At 34.8% G+C, this 14,384-nt stretch overlaps 1 protein-coding gene across 1 annotated transcript; it reads left to right on the plus strand.

Moving 5' to 3' along the window:
- Window positions 1-2,865: 2,865 nt before the first annotated feature.
- Window positions 2,866-13,412, plus strand: LOC124455662 (endoplasmic reticulum-Golgi intermediate compartment protein 2-like). Its single transcript, XM_047006298.1, has 15 exons — window positions 2,866-3,099; window positions 4,692-4,800; window positions 5,103-5,149; window positions 5,311-5,378; window positions 5,870-5,910; window positions 5,992-6,087; window positions 7,347-7,448; window positions 8,383-8,438; window positions 8,791-8,889; window positions 9,843-9,871; window positions 10,995-11,069; window positions 11,518-11,560; window positions 11,912-12,031; window positions 12,628-12,692; window positions 12,948-13,412. The coding sequence occupies exons 1-15, from the start codon at window positions 2,982-2,984 to the stop codon at window positions 13,038-13,040; spliced, it is 1,161 nt and encodes a 386-aa protein (XP_046862254.1). The 5' UTR covers window positions 2,866-2,981; the 3' UTR covers window positions 13,041-13,412.
- Window positions 13,413-14,384: the final 972 nt, after the last annotated feature.

The following is a 14,384-nucleotide window of genomic DNA, read 5'->3' on the forward strand; positions in this document are numbered from 1 at the left end:
ATAATCAATGAAATCAATCTTCTTTACTTAATCACGCCAATTAAACCTAATCTTCACGCAACAGTGAACAGTTTCAGAAAAGCACATGCACTTTGATGGGTTTTCTTGAGTATTTCCAAGCAACAGGCTCGCCAAACACCAACATTTCTTTCGGGTCAGACATAAATTACGTCTGGCAGATTTGGAAGTTTAATCGTTTTATGGAAGCCGACAGGCTGTTGAAAAATTTGTCTGTACCTGACAGTTAACAGGTCGTTTGGTCAATACGTAGTTCGCGGAAGTTTGGGCCAAATGTACTCTGATGAACTTTACTGGTCAACATTGGTGTGCTTCTTCGTTGTTTGTTATGTTTGGTAGCAATAATGATATTCTGACAGATGGGAAAAAGTGAAGCCATGATCCATTGATGAAAAGAATTGAGTTGGACCATTGAGTTCTATAATAACTGGAGCGGCTATCTCAAGCGCGGCCTTAGATATCGGATGTTGTAAAAAACATGGCGGATTTCGTCCGTTGCCGCTGAGATTTACCGAAATTGACCGCTTTTCCGAAAATTTCACAATTTCCCACTCCCTCCTGAGGGAAGAGTGAGGAAAATGTATGTGTGTATTTGGGATTCGGCAAGCAATTTTTTGTTGAAAATCAAGGTAAAAACCTTAAATTCATAACAGCGAGTCAACTGTGGTTGTCAGTTATCTGCTGGTACGAGGATGCATTTATAACTATCGACGAAAGACCTATATATCGGCTACACATGTATGAATGCAGATGTGCGTCGTTTTCTTACCAGCGTCAAACTTGTTTGATCGATTAAACTCTTTAGTCTATACAAAAAAGTATATCATAGTTCATCTCCACGGTTCACGAGAGAGAAGTCAGCTTATTTGTTATCATTGCTATTTTGCTTCTTTTCATGCAATGGGCAATGGCTTTTTTCGCCACAATTGTAGGATTTTTACTTGTTTCTTTAAAAAAGTACATATTAAATCTCTGGATATTTACGGATTTTCTGTAATTGAGTTTCATATGAAATTTCAAAAAGACTCAAGTCTGCATAGGTTTGGTAAATAAAAACAAACAATATTGTGTAGAAATTACTTTAAGTAACCTTTTTGTGATGTTCTGAAGTGCAACTGCATCAAATACTTGTGAAGTTGTAGCACATTTTGATTTTGTTGTATTGATATATGAATTGGGCAAAATGCAAATAATCATCAAAACACTTATGCTTCCAATGGTGTTTATAATTCATTTGTAGTTTTAATACTTCTACCTTTCTTTTTCACTTTGTTTTGTTTTTCCTATATTTGCAATATAAGTGCACTATAATTTGAATGATTAACACAGTTTTCACCTCAATAATAAATCTCATAAGCAGTTGGTAGTGCATTTTGTTCTCTGAGTATCCACATCTGGTGTTTTGTTCATACAAGAATGATGAAGTGCAAGTAGATATGTCATAGCAAGGCAATAAAACCAAATGAATTACATTCCTATAGTGTACTTTTATGCTAGAAGCAAAAAATTTGTAGAAAAGCTTTGAAAAGTGAAAAACTTTTCTTTAAAAAAGCAGCAATAATGCATATGATAAATCTCCATTCTGTACTCTAATAGGTAAATAAGCTCAAATTTTTCTTGAAGAAATATAAGAAATATATAAGAAATATACAGTACAGTAACTTTAAAGGTTTCATCACTGAATCTTTAATGCTTCAGTATAGTGCATTAGATATTAGTAACATTCAAACAACACTCAACTAAAATATTTTGATAAAGATATGACATGATTTAAACATTAAGTTACATAAAACCCAATGGCTTATACAGTTTGAAGCTTCACATCTGCATCGAGTCATCATCAATCTCAGTACAAATGTTTACATAGACACAAACTTTATGGCCTTCCATTTTACATGTTTGTGAATTGACATTTCATTAAGCATCAAAACACACACAACCTTCTTGCCATCTTTCTTTGGATCATGAACTTTAACTTCAAAGCATTCAAGGCATCCTTAGTGAATCCATTGTCTCCATCCATAGAATTTGACCACAATCAAATTAAATAACTCTGGATAGGGCAGACAATAAATCAATTATCCTTACAGCATTATCATTTTTTTAAGACTCTGCCTGGTCAATAACATCTTCCAGTCATCTTTACTCCTTGATCTTCCCTGCATGTTGTCAGCAAATAGAACATAACAAGCTCTGCTCCAAATCATGGGTACTGTTGGGGCTGATCATTTCTTTTTGATACCAGATCACATTTTTGATACAGAGCAAAATGTGTGCAGTGTCTTTTTTTTGCTTTAGGGAAACTATTTTGCAAATAGATGGGTAAATTTACGATTTCATGCATTAACAAATGACAGAAAAGTATACAGAATTTTATAAGAATTTTACAAGTATACAGAGTTTTATAAACAGGAAAACATCAGTATATTTGGCGTTCAAGTCAGTCTTAAAAAATACGATCTTTAATATGTATTTTATGGCTTTTCAAGTGCATGTATAATTGCTTTTCAATCGTTGACGGACTAACAAAACAAACAACTACCTCACCTGTGAGAAGCGATATGTTCCTTTTTGTGGAAACTACGACATCCAACAATTGAACGATTGAAGTGTTGGCATTATAAAAGAAATGCCAAAAAAGAATCGTCACAGATTATGGAACTAACGATATCCATATTCTGTGATATCGTGTTTGTTTTTGAAAAATTCTTTATAATTTACTATAGACACCAGGGGGAGGTCGAGAATATTATTTTTCTGCAAAGCGATCATTTCAGCGGAAATACGTCCGTTGGCCGCCATTTTTTTGGCATCCTCGCCCCAGTAAAGTTAGCCGCTCCAGTTATTATAGAACTCAATGAGTTGGACCAGTGGATTGCTTTGTTGACATTTTCTTGTTGTACTTGCTTCTTTTTTTTCAACTTAGATAAGAAATATGCAAAATAGTGGTTTATTCCTAAGGGATGAATAGGTTTGGCAGCGAGTTGCGACAGAGAAAAACTCTTAAAGTAATCCAAGAACTGGATGCATTTCCTAAAGTTTCTGAAAGCTATCAAAAGACAACAGCCAGTGGAGGAACAGGTATGCACGTCACCCTAGTCTGCCACATTCACTGCTTTACTATCCAAGCTTTGACATATATAAAAAAGATCAAAAGTATGTAAAAATGTCGGGTAAATATCTGTGAAAACTAAACTGTCCGCTAAACACTCACGGGCCGGTTTAGCATATGTCTAATGAATACATAACGTTTATTTGTAGACTTTATTTATTTGTACTATATCACATTTGACATTTCAAATTGTCTTTCTTACGATGATTAGCATTCAACCGCATTTATAAGAGTTTCGTCGACTTTCTAGTTTTAAGTTTTAACCCATAGACGACTTGCCTTGTTTACATTTTGCTGGAAGGCAGTCATCTATAGACTATGTTACAGTTGCGCCGGCAAGATTGGTTTGATTTTTTGGAATGTTGGTAGGCAACTTCAAAACACATGCTAAATGTCATTCACATGTATTATGAACTGTTTGATAACACCAACATCAGTCAGTACAGTTTGTTACATTCTATACTGTACTGACTGGTGAGTGGCATCTCCTTCCCCTTTCCCTGTGCCACTGACTGTAACAAACCATTTGTTTTGCTGAGTGCTGCTCGCATGACTTTAATCATAATGAACTGTATATAACATTCTATGGAGTGCTGTGTTATAATGTATCTTAAGAATTCCCATAATTTGCAAGTTAAGCATTAAATTTCTTATAAAGGACTTTCGGGAATGATTCATTTCATGCAAATTTATGCCAGCAAAAAGTCTCACCACTAAAAATTAAATGTTGGTCATAACTAGCTTCCGTACTAGTTCTCCATTAGTATTTTACTCCATCAGTGCATGTGTTTCTTCAGTTTGAAATCAGTTCAAAGTGGCAAACATGTTTTGTACGAGTGAACAATTGAGCCATTTGATATAATTTAGGCAATTAATCAATTATTATTTTGACTGTCCTTTACTTCATGCTTATTCCTCAAAATGATATTTATAAAGTAAATGGTTTGAACCCGGGAGTATTGTTACATGTTTGTAGATGTAGATCGTCCAGGTTAGTATAGTCCTGAGAAGGACTGTTTTTGTTGTTGTTGACTGACTTTCGATAACCTTAGTGGTAGTCATCTTCAGAGTCAAAATGAATTTTTTTACTAACCTGGACTATCTAAATCTACAAACATGTAATAATATTCATCTTGACCAGCCCCTAAGAGACATCTTATCCTAAGTTTAAATGACCCTGTTGCTATATTGGTTAAACAAAGTTTCACTTCTTTATTAATATTCAATATTTTACAGCCTCTTAAGTAGTGGCCCAGGCTTAAGTAATGCGCTTCAAGTAGCGGCTACTTTTAGGGAGAATGCTTTGTTTTGAAGAGTGCGTAGTTTCCAGTTGTTTTTTTAGCATTAGTGAACTTCCATGATTAAGTCTCAATCCATGCAATATAAACATATCTTTTTAATTACAATAAATAATATTGTAAATGTTGTTAAGCTTTTAAAAGCTCTTAATGGGGGTGGCTACTTTCGAGAGGGTGGTTACTTTCTAGTGGGGAAGGGGGTGCTTTTGAGACCCTGTGTTATATTTAACATGCTCATGGTTTTGGATACTCCAACTTTTTAGTATCCATTCTTACATTTGTTTTCATTGGCATACTGGTAATATCAGAGCTTCAGTATTATCGTGCAACTGATATTAGATACAAGTACGAAGTTGATGGTGACTCTGACAGGTACAGTCAGTCATACATTTCACTATTTCAGACTCATAGAGTGGGCTTTGGTCTTAGTTTATTTATTGATGGCAAATGTGATAACCGCACATTCACTGGCACATTGGCACAAATCATAATCATCTCATAAAATTTGATTTTTCATAGATCTTTTGTTTGCTGCTTGCATACATGTTTTATGTGTGAGATTGTGTCATTCAATGAATATGATGATCCAATGGTCCCATGTGTACATGCAAATTATGCACCAGAAATTTGCATATTTAACATAATTAAGAATAATTAACAATATTTTATTTCAGCAAATTGCAAATTAATGTTGATCTAACTGTTGCCATGAAATGTCAAGGTTAGTTCAAACATTTACAATACAAGCGTTTATTGATTATAAAAATATTATGTTTACATACCACTTTCACTTTTTTCACAATTGATTACCTATTTGGGAAAACGTTGTTAAGTTTTCAATCATATCATGCAATCATTGTGTCATATTTTTAACCATTTAAGATATTGGAGCAGATATCCTGGATTTGTCTGGCATCACCGTTGATGGAGATAATATCAATGAAGAAGCGGTAATTTGGTTTTATCATAGATTTATGACCTTAATTGCCACATTGAATACTTTTTCATGAAGCCTTTTAAATGAGTTGATCATTTGGTTGGTGAAAATAGAGTTAAATATGACTAGAGATTTTTGTTATTCAAAAAGATGTTATCCAGCATCTAAAGAATCCTCTTAACAATAAGCTTCTTCATGCATTTGACCTAATTTAAATCCTTTGTAACATACTAAATCTTTTGTCAAATTCTAAATTACCTTTTAACTTTACAAATATCTTGCCCTTTTTAAATTCCTTATTACGTTCAAATTCCTTTTTAACTTCTTTCCTTTTCCAGAATGAAAGTTCTTTCTTTTTTAAAGTCCATGGACATCTTCAAACCTTTTGCCTGTATCTTCAAATTTTTTTACCCTATCAAATTTCTTTTCCACTTCCCAATTGTTTTCACTTTGAAATTCGAACACATCTCATTCACTTTCACTCTGTTTTAAAATTTTTGACAGGCGCATTTTGAATTGGCTGAAAATCAAAAAGAATGGCTGAGGTTTGAATAGTATTTAATGTAACATTGCTGTATTGAAACTTATAGTGTTGTTTTTCTACAAATTGTTGGCCTTTTTTCTAGGAATTTTCAACGTATGAAATCAAGTACAGAAGGTTATCGAACCATAAATGAAGTAGAACTATTTCAAAACAGCTTCCCCACAGCAATGCCTGAAAGGTCATTATCATTTTAATGTCTTTAAATAATGACCATCATAGCAGCAATATTTTGATCTGCATTCATGCAGGATATGAGAGGAATACTAATACATGAGAGGAATACTAAAACAATTTTGCTTGCTGATATTCAGTGCTGTAGAAGTGGGGGGAGGCGCTTGGGGGAGGAGCCCCCCTTCTACCTTTGAAATGGGTAATTTTAAAAGGGCACTATTGACAAAAACGTCAACAGAGCCCCCATCTGATAAATTTAGTTCTACAGCACTGCTGATATTTACTGACTTCAGACCATCCTGATGAATGGGCGTGTGGTGGTTGGGTTACTTTATAAGTAATTAAGTTATTGTTTATTACCACAACCAATTACTAAGCCCTTTATAACTGAGCTCGAGGTCTTTACGGAGATATATCCGACCGATGTCTTCTTGTGCAGACCGAGCCCGTAGGGCGAGGTTTGTACAAAAAGACAGAGGTCTGATATTACTCAGTAAAGACGAGAAAACGAGGTTATTAGAAGGATTATTATATGGCATTATTTGACCTGAAACGAAGCTTGCTTTCTTTCTCGTCCTTGCTGTTTTTTACGGGTTGGCTTTCACTTTTCTATTTTTCGTCCATAAAAAGTTAATCGTTGTAAATTGTATCGTCTGAATAGGTTAACTGTTTTCCAAGTGTTTTTCCTTCGAATCACATTCGTAAATGGTTTTTTATTTCTTTATTTTGCGTTTTGCTGTTTGCATTACGAAGTTTGTTCACATTTGACTGTAAAATTACGCGTTTTGGACTGTGGTCGATTACGGGAAAATAATGGACCGGCAGAAATGTTTCTGAGCGAATCACTGCGCGCCATTTTGCCGGAACTGACGTTTTCCATATAATAATCAATGGTTAATGGTTTGGATGGTCTGATCAAATTCGAAGCATGCGCATCCACCAAACAGAGCAGGCGTTATACATATGTTAAATTATAAACACATTTTTTTCGCCGTCATTCATAGCTGTTTATATGCACTTTTTTCAGATTCCCTGTAACATTTAAACTATATCAAAATGATGTGTTTTGGTTGTTTTCCAAAAGTCTTAGAAAAACCCAAATTACTAGATATTGTTATGAAAGAGCTCAATCCCCTCTAATCATTGGTTACAAAAGTAGTAGTTTTGCACTGCTGTTTAACTTAATGACCATTCGTACGTACGTATAACAGAGGATATGAACTTATCCTTCCCCTTATAGACTTTCATATGTTTTTTTTCGTCTAGGGATGATGCTGGTAAAAAATCAGATGAGGCCGATAGTTGCCGACTCTATGGATCTTTTAACGTTAATAAAGTCGCTGGAAACTTTCATATAACTGTTGGAAAGTATGAGTTTTTGCCTTCGTATTTTGGAACTGTTCGCAATGTTTGGCGGGAGGCATGGATTAGTATCACATTGACGAATGTGTGTTAGATTCTGCGAAATACAAGGATAGATGTAGAGGAGGGGTGTGCATCTCTCCTAGCCTCGGCTAGATTGGCACAGGAGGTAGCGACGTAGAAAACGAGGAGGCAGAGGGGCTAAGTCCCCTCCCCTCAATTTTCTAAGAAAGGGGCAGTACCCCGCCACGTTTGCATTAAAATAGCAAAATTTCTATGAAAGGGAATGTTTACTAATAGTCTATTTTGGCTATAAAACATATGTATTTACAATTCAGCTGAGTGCGCTTCAAAAGAATCACGCAGGAATCTTTTGCAATTCTTTTATTTTAGTATATTACATTCGCGATCGGTCGACCGGCGTTGCTAAAATTCAAAATGGCGTTTACTTAGCAACATGTTGTAGATTGGTACTCATAATTTCTAAAACGTGCCCCCCCCCCTCCTCATTTTTATGTTCCTTCCGAAGCCCCTGGCAGGAGGGTTTCCAATGTCCCTACACTAAATACGTATATCAAAATACAAACAAAGTCAGTTGTGCTTAACATTAAATGGAACACACTTTCAAAATTTCCATCATTAACAGAATTTAACAAAAAATTCTGTTATGGTAATAATGGTACGTATGACAACAAGTCACCACAGTAAACTACGTAATACGAACTCGAGCGCTCATACCACTGGTTCACACCAAAACAATCGTGGATACTCGTCCCCGATTAAGTAGACCTATAAAGCGTTTCACTGGAATAAACATAACAGTTAGATAAGCATTTTTTTTCTTTTTTGTTCCACGTTGAAGTTTGTTGAGATTTAGGAAATTTTTTTTGATGAAGCTTCAATAAAATGAGGAGAATTTAAATTTCATTTTGTGTTATAGATCTATTCCACATCCACAAGGACATGCGCATTTGAGTCTTTTCGTTCCTCAATCAGGTCAGTTTTTGTGCATCGATACAAAATACCAGCCATTGCTGGATCAGACTTCTCTGTGATGAAAAGAAACCAATTAAAGTGATTATTAGCGAAAAAAATTAGATATTTTGTCAACTGTTTCCTATTGTGGTCATTCTCTTCAGGAATGTCGTTCCATTATCGTTTCCCCCGAACAAATTTTATTAACAAACGGAAGCATGTCCTATCTTAAAAGTCGAAGTAAAAAAATTGTCTTAATTTTAGGGTCTTCCACCATTCACTGCTCTTGTTTTACGTTGGGAGGCTTTAGAAAGATGCCACGACCCTTCCTCCTGCCCTTATCTTTGGCGTTTCTTTTACTTTTTTATCACAGAATATAACTTCACGCATCGCATTGATCATTTATCGTTTGGACCACGTGTCCCTGGACTGATAAGCGCTCTTGATGGCGATGTGCAAGTTACAACTAACAGTGAGTCAACGTACTTTATTTCCGTATTTTTTAATTAACAAAGAGATTACATTTAACCGTTGTCTGTTCGGTTATAGATACACGTGTATGAAGTCATTTTTGATAAAAACTTAAAAAGTGGCCACAAGTCACGCCGAGGCAAGTGTTCACTTTTTGTTCTTATCATAAATGACGTCTCAACCGTGTATATATAACTGGACAAAAAACTGGTGAATGTAATCTAATTGTTTTATATAATAAAACCGAAAAAATTCCCATTTTTAAATGGCAAACAAGTTGTTTTTGTTTTCCCCAACACGTGGAAAATTGAAAAAGTTACGATTTTGCAGCTATCGTGCGTACATGATTTATAGGATTGAAGAAATGCTATTGTCGCTAAATGCTACCTTAAGTCACGTGCTAGAATGTGATTGGCTAAACGAATAACCAATCAATGACTGGACAATTTTGTTGAAATTGTAACGAAAAACAAATCAACGTTTGAAAACCGTTTTTTTTTGTCTTTTTGCTCAAATACGTCAAGTACTTCAAATATGTCTTCTTAAAGTCTTCAATTGCCCATTCAGGGATAAATTCTTGTAAATGTTCAAAGAATTTCGCCGTTCGCTAGCTTGAACAACATGTGCTCTAATTTAACTCTATTTGTTCCTATTGCTTTTTAGCTGTGTCATTTTCTTGCACAAACTATTTCAAAAGTGATTGTAGGTTACACAATTTTTATTTTAAAAATGGTTATTATTTGCAACAATTTTCCTGTCAGATGAACCATTGGATGGAAGTCCATTTAACTATTTCCATCGAAAGTTTGGCAAATATTGCGCGCTGATGACTCTAGCCATGTTTTCGAAACTGTTCAGCTTTTGTTGATACACCCTGTATACATTACCATCCAACGCACATCTTTTACATCTATGCTTAAAACTATACCATCAGTTTTCTTCTGCTGTTTTCAGATCTTCACACGTACAACTACTATATCAAGGTAAAGTGGTAAAGATTTACGGCCTTCTCGATAATTTGCGACATTCACGTTTATAAAATTGCTACAATTAAGAACTTGCTTATTTATCAAAACAAACACATGTTGAAAATTTGATGAACGTATATCCACTCTATATTCAACAAAATGCTATAACAGCAAATGATTCTGTTGATTACCGTTTTAATGTACCATGCACTCACTCGACTTTGTGGAACCATTTGTCAAAGCTAGTTTCAATAACGATATAATAACACCTATGATAAATCATTTCAGTAATTATACAATATTATTTATAAAATAGACACAATGAAACGCGTGCTGATTGGTCTAGAGCTGTGTTTGCATTAGCCTGTGCAAAACACATATGAGCTCAACCAATCAAATCAGTCAAAACAATGAATCAGTCAAAGAGAATTTGCAAATCGATCATGAGTACATTTTAGAGGAAAAATTAAAGTGTCTTTCTTTTTTGCATTATTGTTATTCTATAAAAGAAATAAAAGATGTTTTTCGTGTTTGCACTGGCTTATGCAAACCTCGGAGACTTTCTGAGCTGTGCAACCCTCGTCCTTCGGTCTCGGGCTTGCACTGATCTGCTCTCGAGTTCTCCCATAGGTCTCCTCGGTTTACATAAGACCGTGTAAACACAGTAAACATCTTTCATTTCTTAAACACTAAAGTTCTGTGAGCTCGACATTAAGATAACTTTATCTTATTAAAAATGATAAGATGGCATAAGCTGTTTATAAGGTGTTATATTGAAAGTTCTGTTTAACAAAATTATGATTAAAATTTCAAAATTTTCCTTTCACTTCATTAGTACATATAGACATCATTACATGAAGAGAATCGCTCTGGTTCGCAATGCTTAAAACTGAATATAACAATAAGATATTGAGTTAATGTCTTGGAGCTCTCGGCGACCCAATTTTAATGGTCTGAATAACTCGCTTCATGTAATCACTCCCTTGATTTTCATTTGAAGTCGTTTTTCACCATTAACTACGCACAGTTTTGTATCTATGTTATGTTTAAGTAGAATAAATTTCTTGTCATGGATGAATTGTAGGATGTTTATAAATACCTGATAGGGCTTGAACAAGACTTCTTTGTGCACGTTTAGATCGTCCCGACTAATATCAAAATGTTGAATTGGAGAAATGAACTGAAAACAAACCAATACTCGGTAACACAAAGAGTGAGTATATATACTCTCGCTTATGTTCTTATAATACAGGATTGTTATTGATACAGCCATTAGTCGATCCACCGTCATTAAAATCCAATGAAAATACTCATTATTGGATGCATTTATGAACATATTCAAAAAGCAACCTTATAAGCAGCTCGATTGCAGTAGTTTATTTTTTGAAAATTCTTAAACCAATGACTCTGAGGTGAGTTTTTAATATCATATTATTAACTATTTAGGAAATTCGACTCATTTTGGCCATACAATTTGGTCTTGGCATAAGCCATTCAGCTGAGCGTGAACATAGGCATAGTCACCCGTTTATTTAGTCTTACTGTGCAAATTTTTTCATAGCACGATTCAAACTTGCGAGTTTTCTACGGCTTTGCATTACGCCCTATTGATATAAAAATATGTGAAAAAATGGAAAATGTTGCAATATTTTCCTATATAGTCGCGAAAAATTAATCATGCTGGTGGAAGCCATGGTGTATCTGGTGAGTCGTCATTTCTAATGACTAGCTGTTGCATATTGCTTATATACATGTATAATTATAGAAAGATCTTTGGTTGATGTAAATCTTGCTATATGTACGTAAACATGTATACTTATGATTACGCGTTTCTGAATGTTTTCATGGAACTCGAGTGGTATTTTCTTCAGCTTTGTAACGAAACTGAAAAATCACGACATTTTGATTTAATTTGGAAACTGTCTGGGCTGTGTGGTTTTACATTTGTTCTACAATGCTTGCCTGATAGCGTTGAACAAGCTGGAACGATCAAGTTGGTCTTTGATCGTGTAATCCAGCCTCGTGAGAAATAAAAAATTGTTTTTCATTTTTCAGGAATATTTTTCAAATATGACATTTCATCAATTTTGGTTTGCGTAAATGAAGTACATCGATCGTTTTCGCAGTTCATAATAAGACTGTGTGGGATTGTTGGCGGTATCTTCGCTACTTCCGGTAAGGGATTTGTCACGTGGATATGGTCTATTGAGCTTAGTCTTTCCCACCTGCTTTATATAGTTAAAAAATTCTGGAAATAGGAGAGTACTTAAGCTCATCTGCTAAATCTGATAAAAAATTGCATAAATAAATAATCGCACTAGCTTCGTTGTGTTGTCATTTCACACCCCACTATCAGTTTGGTTTGCACACTTTTAAAAATATTGTTTACTGTAATTAAAGTCGAACTCGTTGTTGTGGGCTGAATGTTTTTCTTCCATATTTTATACCAGTTTATGGTATTGACAGACGTCACTTTATATAAGACACTCCGGTTTTGTGTATATAATGAGAGGCAACTAAGTACTAATCAATGCATGAAACATATGTATGACTTGCGCAATACCTGAGCATCATGTGCTACGGCGCATTGTAAGGTGGCAAATTTGTAACATGAATAAGTGTCACATCTGACAAACTTACAACAAATGAATCCTGACGAAGTTGTAAAATGACCGCTAATTTAATGTTCAGATAATCCGAACATGAAACTAGGTGTCATTTTACAACTCTGTCATTCATTTCTTTGTAAGTCATATATACTTGTTCTGTAGGTATGCTGCATTCATTTGTCGGTTTTCTTGTTGAATTATTGGCTTGTAAATTTCTGAAAAGTAAAGTAAGTTTAGTATGTGAAATTCGACGAGTTGATTTTGGGTTTACTGTAAAGACTTTTAGGGAAATTTATTGCTAACGGTATATTACGTATATTTACGTAAAAAATGTAGAAAAGTAAATTCACGGTTTGCAAATTGGAAAAACTCTGATGGTTGAATGAAGGACTTGTGTAATGCATATGCTCAAATTTCAAGTGCACTGTGCTTTTGACATTGCTATGTACTAATGTCTCCTAAACATCGTCACAATTTTTTAGGATGTTGATTCAGGACAAAGCTGTGGTCCAAAAAACTCTCCTGGTCTAGACAAGCCTGCTTTTAATATCAATAGTACAACAAATATGTCTTAGCATTGAAATCGTATGACGTCATAATGCATCAGCTATATCACGGTTTCGTGGACGTATGACGTCAGTCATATTACATTAGTCATTTCATTGCATTAAGGTCGTATGACGTCATTTATGCATCAACTCTGTTGTCGTGTGACTTCAATAATCATACGTCAGTAATTTCACTTCATTTAGATAGTATGACGTTAGTTTTACAACTTACAAGAGCCATGCAATAGCTTGTATGATTGTGATTTATTTAAGTGCGTACATATTGAAAGTTGTCGAGAAGAAAGTGGACAAACGTATTTTGAACGTCTTATTTAATTTTATGAAAACCTGCAAAATGTTTCTTCTTAAACAAAATAAATTTTGAGGTCAATGAGAAAACAGCATGGTGCACCTTCTTCTATCTCCTCATTGCTTACCCTCCTTCTTGTTCCATCCGTCCATTGCTCACCCTCCATGTTGTTACATGTTTAAAGCTTTGTTTCAACTTGTAATGATTGACTTCACTCAGCGTTAATCTCGAGTTCTCTCTTGAAAGTCTACGTTAGTAAAAGCTACGAAACTATGCATTCGTGAGTTCGTTAAAGTTATCTTCAATCTTTGTGTGGCTTGTCTGTTGTGTGAAATTTTGTGTCATCAAAGATTAGGTGAAAATTTTATCATTCACCGACAAAGACGATCCTTGATCTCTTCTCGGTTTTTATAGGAAGCACTGCATAAAGAAAAAGTGACTACAAAAACTGATGTAACAAAGTAGAAACAGCAATTTATTCAAGCATTTTTACATGAAGTTTTACACATCATAAAGCGTTATATGAACAAGTTCATCCCATTGTCAATAAATCTCATTAAAATCACTACATTAAGATACAACTGGGAAAAGCAACAACGCAAAATATTAAGCCCTGAATGACCGTGCGCGAGGCCTTTACGGAGAAATAACGGACCAAGGTATTTTTGTACAGACCGAGCCCGTAGGGCGAGGTTTGCACAAAAAGACAGTCCGATATTTCTTAGTAAAGACCGAGAAAGCGAAGTTATTAAAAGGTTTATTATATGGCATTATTTGACCGGAAACGAAGCTTGCTTTCTTTCTCGTCCTTGTTGTTTTTGCTGGTTGATTTTCACTTTTCTGGTTTTCGTCCATAAAAAATAAATCGTTTCAAATTGTATCGTTTTGATAGTGTAAGTGTTTTCCGAGTGTTTTTTGCGTTTTGCTGTTTGCATTACGAAGTTTGTTTACATTTGACTGTAAAATTACGCGTTTTGGACGGTGGTCGATTACGGGAAAATAATGGACCAGCAAAAATGTTTCTGAGCCAATCAAAGCGCGCCACTTAGCCGGAAGTGACG

The sequence above is a fragment of the Xenia sp. Carnegie-2017 genome, unplaced genomic scaffold (genome assembly GCF_021976095.1).
Source record: "Xenia sp. Carnegie-2017 unplaced genomic scaffold, XeniaSp_v1 HiC_scaffold_4, whole genome shotgun sequence".
NCBI lineage: Eukaryota > Metazoa > Cnidaria > Anthozoa > Malacalcyonacea > Xeniidae > Xenia > Xenia sp. Carnegie-2017.